The sequence below is a fragment of the Panthera pardus genome, unplaced genomic scaffold, assembly GCF_024362965.1.
Source record: "Panthera pardus isolate Hobbes unplaced genomic scaffold, ASM2436296v1 HiC_scaffold_25, whole genome shotgun sequence".
NCBI lineage: Eukaryota > Metazoa > Chordata > Mammalia > Carnivora > Felidae > Panthera > Panthera pardus.
The window spans coordinates 67,763,071-67,778,606 of record NW_026526821.1 but is presented as its reverse complement, the minus strand read 5'-3'; the positions used below and the strand labels follow the sequence as shown (position 1 = coordinate 67,778,606).

At 40.2% G+C, this 15,536-nt stretch overlaps 1 protein-coding gene across 2 annotated transcripts in view; it reads left to right on the top strand.

Annotated features, from left to right (window-relative positions):
• Nucleotides 1-695: 695 nt before the first annotated feature.
• FSHR (follicle stimulating hormone receptor) overlaps nt 696-15,536 on the top strand; it is a 170,722-nt gene continuing 155,881 nt past the window's right edge. For both annotated transcript variants that reach the window (XM_019417400.2, XM_019417312.2), the window contains exon 1: nt 696-919. In XM_019417400.2, coding sequence (XP_019272945.2) covers nt 768-919 — 152 coding nt within the window. In that variant the 5' untranslated portion in view covers nt 696-767. The remainder of the gene's footprint in view (nt 920-15,536) is intronic.

Genomic DNA, 15,536 nt, shown 5'->3' with positions numbered 1-15,536 from the left:
TGCCAATGTCCCAAAGGCAAGGACAATCTTCCGAGCCTGAAAATAAGAGAAGCCAGAAGGATCCGCAACAGAGAGTGGATTGCTGGTGTCCACTAAATCCACACTGAAAATACAGCCCGTTCGTCAGGTCACTCAGATTAGTCACTTATATCTGTGGACAACCCTCTCATAAGTGCCTTCCCCCCAGGAACTTACTAACCCACCCATCTATCTTCTGAGCAACACCAGTTTTGGTTGTTAATTACACCAAGAAAGAGGGCTGATGACTAAGACCCACAAATTCAGGTTTTATACCCAGTAGGCTGGAGGAAGAGGTTGATGCCAAGACTAGAAACAGGTCCATGCCCCTCACTGAGTGACACTCTCATTGATGGTTCTCATTGTATGTTGTGTCTGTTTTTGGAGAAAGTCAATCATGTCACTCTCTTGAGAAGAGAACGGTGATCAGCAGGGACACTTCTACAGTTTAATAAATGTAAACTACTCCAGACATGCATCAAGGTTCTATTTACTCTCTTCCTTGCGTTAGGGTGGAAGAAATCCAATAGAGAAGAATAAGGGAGTAGCTTATCTTGCCCCGGAAATCACTACAGGCACACAGGAATTTTGCTATTTGTCTGAAAGTGACAAAAAAAAAAAAAATCCTTTGGTCAGCCACGTGACCCTGGCAGATATCTTCTCATAAGAGTGCTGTGTGGAGCTTCTGAAATTTGTGGAGATTTTTCTCTGCAGATGCAGCAAGAAAGCAGGTGGATGGGTGAATAAGTATGGCCTTGCTCCTGGTCTCCTTGCTGGCATTCCTGAGCTTAGGCTCAGGATGTCATCATCGGATCTGTCACTGCTGGCACAGGGTTTTCCTCTGCCAAGAGAGCAAGGTGACAGAGATTCCCTCCGACCTTCCCAGGAACGCAGTTGAACTGTGAGTATCAGAGGCAGCGGGAACAATGGTGGGGCTGGCATTTGCATGTTGTGTGCTATTATTATTTTCACTTTAGGCTGATAACGGTTGGGCTGAACTATTTCTGCACTGACCAAAGGCTTGAATAAAACAAACTCCCCCATCCTAACAACTCTGCTCTCCCAGGATCTTAGTGAGAGCCTGTCTCAGCCAGACAAGGAAGGCAGTATGGAAAGCTCAATTCAAAGGCAGAAGGAAAATGTTTGAGTCTTTTCAACACATTTGCTCTTGGGTTCCAAACTATGTTTCATGAAACCAGAAAAGTAAAACTTAGAAAAACTAGAAACTTTGAAGACCTGGAATTAAAGGCAGAAAGACAGTTTTGATTTAAGTGAAATACACAACATGTCTCCTAAGGACACTGAATTCAAGAAGGCACAAGTCACTGTCACTTTGGAGCCACCAGCAAGTAATTCCTCAACAGAGGTTCTGCTTCCTGGAGAAACAGGGAACTAGAGGAGAAGGGAAGGGGTGTGAAGAAAGGGAGAAAGAACAGGGGAGGCAGAGTGGGCATGAAAAATATAGCATCGTCTTTCAAACAGCTAGGAAAATGTGATTCCCAACTTGAGAATTTTAGTAAACTATTTAATAGGAAGTCAACAGACTCTCAGAGTTGGACAAGATCTTAGACCAGTTCACTTTATCTCTTCATTTTGCAAATGAGGAATCTGGGATCTGGAGAGACAAAAGATTCGTGCAATCTCTTACAAGGAGCCAAAGCATAGTCAATACTAGAAAATGGGCCTTTTGACTCATAGTCTACTCTTCTTTCCCCCAAAAGATTCGTGCAATCTCTTACAAGGAGCCAAAGCATAGTCAATACTAGAAAATGGGCCTTTTGACTCATAGTCTACTCTTCTTTCCCCCAAACCTCATTCTGTCCAATTGATTACTACTTCCCCAAAGAACTGGGAGGTTACAGCTCAAAGGATATAGATACACTCAGTATTTTTATCCCATGTATTTTATTTAAAAAAATTTTTTTAAATGTTTATTTATTTTTGAGAGAGAGAGGGAGAGAGTCAGAGTGCGAGTGAAGGAGGGACAGAGAGAAAGACACAGAATCTGAAGCAGGCTCCAGGCTCCGAGCTGTCAGCACAGAGCCCGATGCGGGGCTCGAACTCACGAATCATGAGATCATGACCTGAGCTGAAGTTGGACGCTCAACCAACTGAGCCACCCAGGTGCCCCTTATTCCATGTATTTTAAATAGAAGCCGCTATTCTGGACGCCTCTTTCACTCTTGGTCCCATAAGGCTAAGGAAGACTCTTATTTTACTGCAGAGTATGGTCATCTTTTCAGTTCACAATTACCACAGCCACACTCAAACATGGTAGTGACTTTCACATTGTCACTCAGGGACAAGTGGTTAGTAGTACACTTGGTTGGTTCCACTTGCTACTTTTTCCCTGGACATCCTAAGTCCTCAGTTCCTATCCAGAGGCAGCTGCAGCAGCAGAGTAAATAACTCGTCAGCTCTGTGTTTTGGGTACACTGTCTCAGATGAGACAGTTATTCCTGATTATGGGGAAGAATGTGCCTAGGCACAGTCTAGTCATTATAAACACAGGAGAAGGCCAATGCACCTGAGCTCCTGAAAGAAGTCACTGGCTCCTAAGCAACTTTGAACAATTATTTAACCCCTTCTGAACCTCAGATTCCTCACTTCTGAAGTGGTTTTACTACAACCAGTTTGGTTGGGTTGTTATTAAGACTAAAAGACATAGTTGCCTCACAAATATAGCCATTTCTGACTCTCCACTTCTTCCAATATTTCCCTGTGGGCCAAGCAGTGCCAACCAGTTACTAGAGCATACAACCCCTAACAAGGTTTCATTTTAGTAATAATCCTCCATATCAAACTCCCTTCTGCACTAGGCCATCTACTTTCTTACATCTCTTTACTAGATTTTTTTTCATTATGCATAGAAAACATGAAGAAAGAAAATGAAGGAAGGAGGGAGGAAAGAAACGAAAATCCATTCCCAAACCCCAAACCTCAGGGAGTATGTGTATATAGTGTGGAAGGAGCAGACGTATGATTTTTTAAAATAATTCATACTAAGATATAAATGACTAAAATTTGTCTGTCCAAGAATACTTTGCAACTGAGAAAGAGACTGTAGGTAAGAGTGTTTGTAACTCTTGACAAAAGGTAGCCCTGGTCAACGCCTTCCTTAGGTGTATATACTAGAGGACAAAGTTGCATAAAACTAAGAAGGGGAATGCCCTTTATTGGCATTCCCCCCATCCCAGGAGTGAGTGTAGTTGCTTGAGAGTTTTGAAAGAGTTCTCCCAGATATCTAATCTTGAGAAGATTCTTTTCTCTGCACACTCATTAGTAGGGTGTGAATTGGGCCATTTTAGAGTTTAGCTTTGCAATCTTCTGGGCAAGGTATATACAGAAAAATAAGATACATGTTGCTTTGGTTGCTAGACATAAAAAAATTATTTGAGGATATTTTGGAGGTTAGTTTGTTCATCACAGAAGAGCAGATAAAATGCCACATGAACTACTCAGGTGCTGAGTGATAATGAAAGAACCATTATTTTTATTTGTGCTTTTTAAGAGGATTGGATTGGGTTTATCTGGAACATTGGCAGAGGGAAGATGAAACAGCTTGTTCAACTAAGCATTTCTAGTTCACCTTGCAGTCTTCTGCATTTGGATATTGACTTTAATGATGGTCACATCAAGTGGAGATGGATGGAATAGCTGGGCTTCACTGAGTGCAACTGTTTAATCCATCAATACATCACAGCTTCATTGTCCGTCAAATTCACCCAGGGGAGAACAGGTGCTACATCTTAACCATGTACAGTTTATCCTAGCAAAGCATCCACCTTGCAGCACTTTCATTCTATCTATCTGCCAGCTATCACCAGAGATTTCTAATTCCCAACCATCAGCACATGCCAATGTTAACACAAAAGGAATAGGAAAGCATCACCAACAGGCAGGTAGATTCCATTTACCAAAGGGCCCATACTATTTTCCTGAAGCCTTACACATAATACTTCATTAAAATTGCACAGTAGAACTGCAAGTTTAGTATTATTGTTCCATTTTTCAGATGAAGCAAACCAAAGAGCTCTAGAGTTTGATAATTTCGACAGGCTCAGTCCTGCGGCTCTTGGATAGCAGAGCTGGGATCCAAACCTGAGCCCGTGCTCCCACAGCTTATCTCTGTTGTATAAAATAAAAGCCTCCTACTCATTTTGTTTGTTCCTCTTCAAACAAACAAAAGATGTCCTTTAGAATTTTGACTGGAGGTTAGCAGTTTTTCTGTTAAGAGTCAATAATAAATACTTTAGGCTGTATGGGCCATAATTCTCTACTCCAACTTCTCAACTCTGTCACAGTTGTAGGAAAGCTGACACAGACAAAATGTAAATGAATAAGCATGGCTGTGTTCCAACAAAGCTTTGTTTTTTGCCACTGAAATTTGAATTTCATATAATGGTCGCATGTCACAAAGTATCATTCTTCTTTTGATTTTTTTTTATCATGTAAAGGATGAAAAATAGTCTTTGCTCATGAGCCACAGAAAAACAGATAGGCCAAGTATGGTCCACAGGCTATAGATTGCCCACCTCTGATTTAAACTATAGCTGAAAGTGGCTAAATCTTACTGGCTTAAGTAGAGTTGAGGCAGTTTGAAACAACATGGTGCCATGAGGAAAGTACTAAACTAGGTAAGCTGGATCAGGAATGGAGGGAATTCTAAGATAACATTCTTTTTTTTAACATTTATTTTGAGAGCGATAGAGAGTATGAGCCAGGGAGGGGCAGAGAGAAAGAGACAGAGAGAATCCCAAGCAGGCTCCATGCTATGGGGCCCGACTCGGGGCTCAATCCCACAACCATGAGATTATGATGCTTAACCAATTGATCCAGACAGGCACCCCAGGTAATATTCATAGGAGGATCTTTTGCTGTTTTGACAAGTCAGAGATGGTATAGTATAGCCTTTAGAATCCGAGAGACTGGAGTTCAAACACAGGCTGTGACACTGTTTTTTTTGCTCAATCACATGGCCTCTTGGCCATGTCATGGAAACTGCAATGTGGGCCTTTTTCAAAGAGTTGCTGTGAGGACTATATGAGATAATGAATATAAAACACCTAGCGTAATGCCTCTCAGGTGGTGGTGGTGATGGCTGTTGCTGTTGTCATCTGTAAAACACTAGGGAAAAAAAAACACCAGAGGGCATTCATGACGACCAAATGAATCAATAGGTATGAGAATGCTTTTCACAATTGATAGAAAGATCTTTATAACTCTATAAGACTCCTACTTACTTAAGAACAATCTGGGATGAGCACTGGGTGTTGTATGGAAACCAGTTTGACAATAAATTTCATATTAAAAAAAAAAGAATAATCTCCTCCTCCTCCCAGTGGCTGGAGGACTTACTCTCTGTGCACTTATTTTCTAAGTAAGAAAATGTGTTCTTTTAGGCTTTCAATATTTGGCAAGAACTCAGGGAGGTTTCGTTCTGACCACAGTCAAAGGAATTTTGATTTCTGACTTACCCTAGAAACTCAGTTTCAGTTGGAGGCAGTCAATGAATCTAGCAAGGACACTTTGATCTTGCTTTTTTCTTCCTGGAGTTACAATTTCCAAGGAGAATGTGAACACCCATTCAAAATCTGAAATTTTGACTAAGTGACAGTGCAGATACAGCTATCTTTCTCTTCAGCAGGGTCAGATGACCACAATACTAAGAGGAGAAAAGGGCCCACTGGCGGTCACTGTCGACGTAGAGAGATCTGTACTGAGATTTTATTATAGGCTGCCTTTTTTGACCCCTCTCTTCACTTTAAGTTCCTGTATCTCATTGCAGTCTCAATTGGCCAGCCCTTACTTGTAATTATCTAATTATTATTTTGTTTTGCTTTGTTTTCTTCCTTTGCCTTATACTTCTTGTTTCACTGCTTTAGTTTAGATCACTCTCCTTACTCCATCATCATAGATTATTGTTTAGCTAGGAGCTCCTTTAGACTTTCCTTAGTTCTAAGTACCGTGTGCCAAAAGGGAAGACTTTTCCTATGCCAATAAGGCTCTGTGATCTCTAAGAAGGAAATACAGCTTTTGATGTTTGCGAACAAGTTTAATTGTACTTTTTTCCCTCTGAAAAGCATATTCTGGAATTCATATTCTGCGGAACACATTTTAGGAAAGGCTAATCCAAAGGCTGTTCTATCCAACCCCAGCCACTAGAATGAACCCCTTGTCAAGTGTTAACTGTAACTTGGACCTCCTGACTCCTAATTCAGTATTCAGCATCAGCTGGAGATAAATCTTTGGCTGGGTTTTTAGTACTTTGTGTCTGAGAAGCTACCGTTTAGGAATGTACTGTGTTCTCACGAAGAAGATGGTTTTGAAGACTATAGCCATGTGGAAACTAGATGTTACTTACACTGAAGTGAAGAAAGGAAAGATAAAACACTGGATTACAAAACTACTAAAACCACCCCTGACTTCTGGATTTGTTGAGTATTGATGGTTGACTTTCTTGGTTGCCCACATTCAATCAGTTTTACAAACTCCCTTCATGTTGCTACTACCAGCAACTCTTTCTTTATTGCCATCATCTGTTTGGGCCCTGAACATTCAAAGCCTGGATTGTATAATTATGTTCTACTTTATCTCCTTTCAACCAACCTCTCCCTCTTCTCCAAATTAGCCTACACACCGCCATTGAATTTTTCTGCATAAAATACCATTGCCACCATGTTATGAATCCCCAGCTCAAAATTACTCAATGGCTTGTTTTTCTGACTGCCTCTCACTACTGTCCAACAGGAGGCAGCTATTCTGCAAGGCTGATGAAGACTGGCTCTTTAATTCAGTGTGTGTATTTTTGCCTCCCTGTGTCTTCACCTTATGCCTATTTATACTATCCTCAGTTTCTTCTTTCTTGCCTCTTGAAGTCTGACCTATGGATCATAATCTTGCTCAAAGGTTGCCTTCTTGATGAAGTCTTCCCTGACCAGTTCATCTTTATTTAGTCTGGATACTAGTACTGTTCGATTCACACTTAATCTTACTTTGCTCTTATTTGTTCATGTGTGTTGTATTTCCTCAACTGCAGTGAAAATTTCTTTTGTATTCTTTGTTGTGCCTGGTTCAATGCAATGTATGTTCTGGGCCTTCAATTACATGTAGAACAAATGATATAATAAATCAGGGGGAATTACATCTGTTTATTCACTCCGCTCTTCAATACTAAGGAAAAGATTCTTATAAAAGATGATTATTGTTCTCCCTGTGGTGCAGTACTATAGGATTTGATAGTTTTCTTATTTTCCTTGCTTTTTTATTATGTGTTTGTTTTAAGAAAATGCCTATATGTCATTCTAGAATTAATTAATTTATTCAGAAGGATACAAAGATCAGAAGCAAAATCTTCCAAAGGTTGAACATCCTGTATTCTAGGCACGTCACTCAGTTCTCCTGACGTAAATAATACTACCTGCCTCTCTATACCTAATGAGAATATGAAAAAGATAAATGAAATTGCCTAAACAAAATCACATCAAGCCATGCAGTAATGTTCAAAGAAATATAATTTTTTCCAATTAAGGTCAGATTCCAAAACCTGAACATGAGGTTTTCTGTGTTCCCCAGATGTGCTTTGATTACTGTAGTTCTGTCTGGATATCAAAATCAAACACCCCACTGTGCAAATTGCCCCAAGTGTCCATATCCGGAGACTCTTGCTGTCTTGTTTAGATATTTCTTTGAAAGAAACAAACAGCACAGTTTTCTTGCTAATGCATACATAATCCTTTCTCTTGGAACAAAATCAAGCACCTACTTTAGTGAGAAATGGTAGGTATATGTCCAACATTTGGAATTTAATTGGGCTGAGGATAAGGGAGGTTTATATTCCCCATGGAGAAATCAGAAAAATGACTATAGGAAAAACTATATAATGCTTATCTTGAAAGGGAAAAAGTAGAAATTCTATCGCAGGGAAAGAATCCTTTAAAATACAAGATGAATTCTACCCTCAGAATTGGCTAAGAGCTATAATTTACAGAGTCATTATCAGCAATTGAAGAGTAGGGGTTTGAGAGAGAATTCCAATTTCTTGGTGATGATAAAATCCCTTGTTTACCCTAAAGGTGAGCACTGTCCTTCCTCACCCAATTCCTCTACCAAAGAAGCTGGGCTTCAGAAGCCAGACGTGTTGGCAATAAATGGGAAATTCATTTGACTTGTGATTATCCTTCTCCAAAGACACTAATTGGGTTATCTAGTCACTATGGTTGATTGGACTACACTTTTTTTAAGCTGTTAGATTTAGACTCTCCAATTCAGCTTTATTTAGACTAGACTCTAGCTTATATATCCCACAAGGTCAGCTAGAAAAGAGAGTAATTATTTTTAATTGCTTAGGATCTGATTATAATGAGATCTGGATGTTTGTTCTTAATCTGACCTCCCTGTGAAGTATCTCAGAGCATGTTGTGTGTCTCTGACCTGAACATGCCATTACCTTGTTCTCTCATATGGAATAGCCTAGCGGATCTGAAAATCTTCAAGTGACGGACAAAAAAAAAAAAAAAAAAACAGTATAAAGTAACCAAAGCCTTGCTATAGCCTTGAACTCAGGTATTTTTAGTCTTAGGAGTGGCTTGAGTCCTCTCTTTCATCCCTTCTCCCAGACCATTTCAGCAACAGCTAACACAGAGCCATCACAGAATCCAGTGTCAGAAATAATGGAAAATAAACAGCATGAGCCAATTTTTACATCTCCCAATTGGCAAGCTTGACGAAAACCTTTAAAAAGTAGGAACCCAAAAAGCTCAGCTAAGTTTCAGTGAAACAGAGATTAATTAATTGAGGATATCAGAGAGAAAACTCATCAGTAGATTGGTGAAACCTGAAATAAAATGATGCTAAAGTTTCATTCAATTCTTTTTTTTTTTTTTTGGTTTATTTTGAGAGAGAGGGAAGGAGCGAGCTAGCAGGGGAGGCAGAGAGGGAGAGAGGGAGGGGGGAAAGGGAAAGAGAGGGAGAGGGGTACAAGAGGAGGGCAGGGAGAGGGGGATGGGGGGGAATCCCAAGCAGGTCCCACACTGGCAGTGCAGAGCCCAATGTGGGGCTCAAACACACAAACCATGAGATCATGACTAGAGTCGAAACCAAGAGTTGGATGCTTAACTGACTGAGCTACCCAGGCACCCCTCATTCAATTCTAAAATGCTTTGATTTTACAAACATCTTCAGGCACCAAACTTCCCAAAGCAAAGAAGCTTTTTTTCAGTCTCAGAATCCAGCAGGTGTGTGATTCCTCAACTCATGCAATTTCGGTTGTGGGATTCTGGGGGGGGTGGGTTCTATTAGGCTCAGTAGACTGTTCTGTTGTTTTGACATGAAACACAGAAAACCTCCACACAGACACCTCTGTCTCATAACTTTCAGCTTGGCAAGGGGTTTTAAACATATTTGTGGGAGATCCCATTTCCATCAATGGCTACAACTAAATAAATGAGGGCTGATGGGAGGTCATGGAACATTTCATCCACAATCCTCCTGGAATAAGAAGGGCATGGAAAAGGAAAGGTCCCTCATATGGAAGGGCCACAGCCTGGAGCACTAGATTTTTCAAAAAGATTTCAAAGATTTTTCAAAACTTAAAATATTCTGTCCTTTCTAATAAAATCTACTAAATTTTGGTTCAGACAATGGATCACATGCCTAGAAGACAGGGTTGCCTCTACATGTGCATTCTTCATCATCTCACAGTAACCGCTTCTGAATTAATATCAGTGCCTTCAGCCTTCTACCCTCCCAGCTTCCTGCTCTGAGCCCTTGCTCTGGTTTAATTCCCCTGTGGGTTTCAATAGTCAGATTCAGGAAAAAAGTCCCAAGTCCTATGTTTGACATTAAGGTCTTCCATATTTTGGCCTCAGATTAGCTCTCCTGTCCTCTTTCTCATCTTCCACCCTTTCAACTCTTTGCTTCATGCACTACTTTCTATTTCCAGATAGGTCTTCTATTCCCCTACCCAAATACTATTACCTTCTCCAACCTGAAGTATATTTGCCTATTTCAATATGGTTCGGTTCTGAGACCAAAGTAAAGATGCTCATTTTTCATGAAGTTTTCTTTCAACAGAAAATATTTGGTTATGTTTGTGCAAGGCACTGTACTAGGCTCTTAGAAAAACGGAACCAACAGGAGAGGCACAATTTGCCTGTACTTGTGGAGTTGCTCAAAGAGAAGAACATCAAAGAAATAATGACAATGATGTTTTTCCTCACCCTGTTCACAGAGATCAAAATCCCCCCTGAGAATCCAGCATACTCATTGTTAAATCCACTCATTTGAAAATTAACTGCAAGTTGCAATCTGAAATTCTAAATTGTGGGAACTGGAAGAAATGGACGCCCAGTAAAAGCCAATGAGAAGATGTCTACCTGTTTGCTGTCAGAAGACAGTTGATGAAAAGATGGGCATCTGCCTGTCCCATTGATACTTGCCCTTTTGACCACCTAGGCTTGATTTCAGGAATTATGCAAGGCCACTTCCAGAACAGTATAGTCTTTAAAAGGTCAGAAAAATCCTTGCTTTATTTTAAAAGGAGAATATGGACCTCAAATAAAAGAGAATGACAAATGAACACCTGCAAACTTATGGTAAGGTTTAACAGAAAAATGTCCAAATATTTAAATTTGACTAGAAGTTTTTAAATTGTGCAAATACAAGGGACTGGGTCCTCTGAGTTGAGATAAAAGAGAATGATACAGAAGGTGGAAAACAGCACCAAAAGGTTAAGCTTCATCTGCACTGTTTTCTTTGCCAACTTTATAATTTTCCCCAAAGCTGCTGTGTTCATGAATACTATTATATGGATACCAGGAGATAGTATGTTAAAGGAACATATGTATTAATGCACTGTGTATGCCAGCTTTCCCCTAGAGAAGCTGAGTGTCATCTCTGAAATTTGGTAATCACACAGAGTTAGTCTCAACAAAACACAGATGTCTCTTCTGAAATGACACAACTTAAAATTTTCAACTTTGGCAAAAGGAGGACACTAATAGGGAGTCCTTAAATGCTCTTGAATGTATAATCAGTTTTCTTTTTGTGTAAATTTCAAACTGTTTCTGCATGGTTTTGTTAGCTTTAGAATAGAAAAACAAATTGAACAAAAAAGAGTGATCACTCCATCACCAAATAATGTCTGAGCAAGTATCAAGAGTTCGCCCAAACCCTCGCCACTGCTATACCCCCACCAAAGCTAACCTCCGATCAGGGCAGGAAGGGAAGAAACCTTCATTTAATTGGGGTTTGTTTTGTACACAACAAGCTGTGTAGAATTTCTGTAAGTAAATATATTGGGGGTGGGAGAAAGGCAGTGGAAAATGCAACAAGAAACACTCTTTTAATTTAGAAAACAAGCTGAAAAGGCAGTGAAAGCAAATATGAGAATATGGTGAACAGAAAAGAGGTCATCTGAATTTCTACATACAGTAGCAGAATTGCTTATCAGGACCCTGATTGTAAAAATCTGTCGGGCTCCTTCAATAAGAACATACAGTCTTGGAATGGCATCTTGTTCCCCCAAACAAATACTAGAGACAAGAGAAAAAAGAACAAACAGTTATGATAGCCAGATAGGAAAATTATAAAGTAGCTCTGGCAAAAATTACAAACTAGCTCTGGAGAAAATTACAAAGTACCTCTGGAAGCAGAGCTCTCCACTAAGATGCCAGAGGGAGAGCAAAACAGCAACAGAAGTTGGAAGGAAAGAACGAGAGGGAAGGAGGGAAGGAAGAAAGGGAGGGAGGGAGGGAAGGAGGGAGGGAGGGAGACAGACAAACCCCTGGGCATTAGATTTAGGAAATCTCTGAGCCAGTATCTAAATCTTGCCTCTTGAGTTGGTCAAATTCCCTGGGTAAGATTTTCCCAAGCTCCTACCCAGATGGTGAAGCCCCATGTCAGCATTTTGGTAGCTGAGGAAAAGGGCTAGGGTCTTAGCATTTAGCATCCTAAGTACTCCTTGGCATTCTCCAGTCCAGAAACTACCTACTCTACTCTCTTTAAAGAATAAACCTTTGCTGTTTTGCTCAAGTGGGGAGAAGCACTTGCCTGAATGCTCCAAGGGGGAAGCATGCCTGCCTCTTCATCTTTCTACCAATCCTTGTACGTTAGCCACCTGACCCTATTTGTTCTTCATGCCCATTTTCAGGAACATCAATGCCTCCAATTCCTGAGTGTTTTAGGGATTGTGCAGTACTGCCAAGTCAGTACTTCTTAAACTAATGTGTAGGCAAATCAGAAGAATATATTGGGAAAATTCAGATTCTAGTTCAATAAGTCTGGAGTGGGGCCTGAAAGTCTTCATTTTTAACCAGCTCCTAGGAGGCTTTGTGGCTTTATGCCTTTAAAAAAAAAAAACAATGCTGTCTTCTCAGTGGAGCTTTTAGAGGAAATAAATAGTTACATGTTTACTACACCATCTCTTCTCATCAATTATTATTCAACCCACTCATTATTCAACCCACTCATTCTGGCTCTCTTCCCATAGGAACCACTGAAAATGTTCTTGTCACAGGTACCAATAAACTTATATTTTCATTATGTTTTATACTGTGGTTATAGTACTTTTCAAATAAAAAATAAAAATTTCAATATAAGAGGAATGCCACACAATTCAGATGCCAGATTCAATGGTCACTCCCCTATCCACATCTTACATGCCTCTCAGGAACACCACACAGTTAGCCATCTTCTTGCTTGAATCACTTTTCTACCACACTAGACTTCCTCCTACATCTCACCACAGACCTTGGTCTGTGTTGAGTTCTTTACTGCTTCATGGTCTTTCAATGTTAGTTTCCCAGGTTCCACCTGGATACTCTTGTCTCATGCACCTGTATTCTCTGTAGGGATCTTATCCAGTCCATGGCTTTAAATACCACCTCACCTATATTCAAAATACATATGCTGTGCCTGACCTCTTCTTTAAGCACCAGGCAGGTAATATCCAGCTGAAACCTTGGTCTCTCCACTTGGATTTCTTACTGGCATTTCAAAACAAAACAAAAGGAGCAAGTAGAAAATAGTACACTTAATCACCCTCCCCTAAATCTCTCAGAATCTCCTCTCCCAAGCTTCATCATCTACCTAAATGCACATAGCACCAGCCCCCCAACCCTAAGTCCAATCCATCACCAAGTGCCAGAGATCTGACCCCTAAAAAATAGCACAAAAGTCTCCACTTCTCCTTATCTTCCTTACTATCATTCTAGCTCAAACCATGATTGTCTCTCACCCAGGCACAAATGTCTACTCTCCTCATCATCTTCCCTACTATCACTCTAGCTCAAACCACCATTGTCTCTCACCCGGGTTATTGCAATAGTCCCCACCACTTCCATCCCCTGGTTCCACTCAAAGTGACAATCCAGCCCTCACACAGCAGCTCGATAAAGTTTTAAAGAGTATGATACATAGTCACTTAGAATTGCACACAGAATAAAATTTAACAACCCATGTTTCATGATTACCTTCTATGACCAGCACCATTCTAGGTGCTAGAGCACCAATATTGAGTAAAACAGAAAAAAAATCCTTCCCCCTTGGAGCTTCTATGCTTTGCCATGGCTGTAAGGCACTCCATGATCTGACCTCTACCTGCCGTTCCAGAGGCATAGTGTACATCATCTATCACCTGCCCATCACCACTAACCTTAGCTGCCCTAGGCCCCTTCTGCTCTTCTAATACACTAAGCTCTTTCCCACTCAAAGTTTTTTTTAACTTCCATTTCTTTGTCTATATGTCTTTTTCCCCCTCTCTAGTGGTCATTCATCTTTCCAGTGTATACTGAAATGCCACCTCCTTAGAGAGGTCTTTTTTGACCAGTCTGCTATAATAGCAATCCCCATTGCTCTCGCATAGGACTCTTTTCTTTCATAAGGTAACTGCAATTTGAATGTTTTTACTCACCTATTTACTTTTATCCACTAGAAACTAGAAGTAAAGTTTCATGATGGCAAGGATTCCAGCATACAGAATAGTTCCTGGTACACACTAGATGATCAATACATACATGAATGAATAAATGAAAGTCCCTTGAAGCAAATAAAAACTAGAAGGAAAGACCAAATGTAACAAACATCTAGGAAGTCCTACTCTATCACCATGCTGTTTGCTTCTCATAGTATCTCACCCAGCAGTCTTGCACTGTAGCTATTACTGTTTTCATTCTGGAAATAAAGAAAATGTAATTAAAGAACTAACCCAAAGCTATTCAGCTTCTCAGTTTCAGAGCTGAATTTGAGATTACTGATAAAACTGATTTTAAAATGCCCAGTGTTCATACTAAGCTTGAAAAAAAAAAAAAAAAAAAAAACAAAGAGGACCTCCCTGTGCTCTGAACTCCTAAAGCCAAACAATCTAAACTCTTCATTGAGCTTAAATATGTACAATTCTGGAGCCATCCATAATGCAAAACTTACGTATTGTCTTGTCTCTCAAATCCTGTAAGCTCTCTGAGGGCCAGCATTCCACCCTTCTAGCCATCCATGATTTTGTACTCAGTAACTAATGAACAGGGAGCATGCAGGCAGACAGAAGATGAGTGAGTAGGGTCATGTATAAATAGGACTAAAAGGTAAATGTCAATGGCCATTTCCAGTGATAAATTGCAAAGTAACCAGAAGTTGTCTAATAATGCTCAAGAGCTTCTTGGGCGATATGTGCACCTGTGGAAAAGGTGATTGGCTCTTCTCCCTGTTGTCCCTTACATATTTCCTGTGAGGACAGTCTCTCAGAAATAATCAACCTTAAGCAGGCTTAGTAGCTGAACTTCTATAGCTGTAGAGGCTTAACAAAAGTGAATGCCATGCGGAAATGGCACTGCTTGCTGAAGGCTTGGAGAGCTCTGTAGATGCTCCCTAAATGGTCCTCATAAAATGATGAACCTTGAAGATGATGTTATAAAAGTCCCACAGAATTTTTTTTAAAAAATCCTTATTGATCTCATATGACCTCACAGCTTCTTTTCTACAATTTCTCCTAGATTTGAGGAACTGTACCTCTGTTGTCTCATCTTGGATGTGGTTTCAAGTCTGGGCCAAGTTGCTCTAACTAGTCCACATCATATATAACATGATTCGAAAAACAGCAAGCTGGCTCAGTTTACCCAAAACATCTCCCCTGCTACTTGTCACAATGCCATCATTAATAAATAAATCCTTGCTGCCTTCAAGATTGCCTTAATTTCCAAGACTCTGCAAAGGAATCTAAAATCCTTTTGGAAGAGAAATATCTTTAAGTTTTTGAAAACTGGTCCTTTGCTCTAGCATTTTTCAAAACAGATTCCTCATAACTCTACTTTTATAAGATGCTCAAGAAAAAGTAAATTTTATTTAACTTTTTTAATGTTTATTTGAGAGACAGAGCACAAGTGGGGGAGGAGCAGAGAGAGAGGGAGACACAGAATCCAAAGGAGGCTCCAGGCTCTGAGCTGTCAGCACAGAGCCCGACACTGGGCTCAAACCCACGAACCATGAGATTATGACTTGAGCCAAAGTTGGATGCTTAACTGACT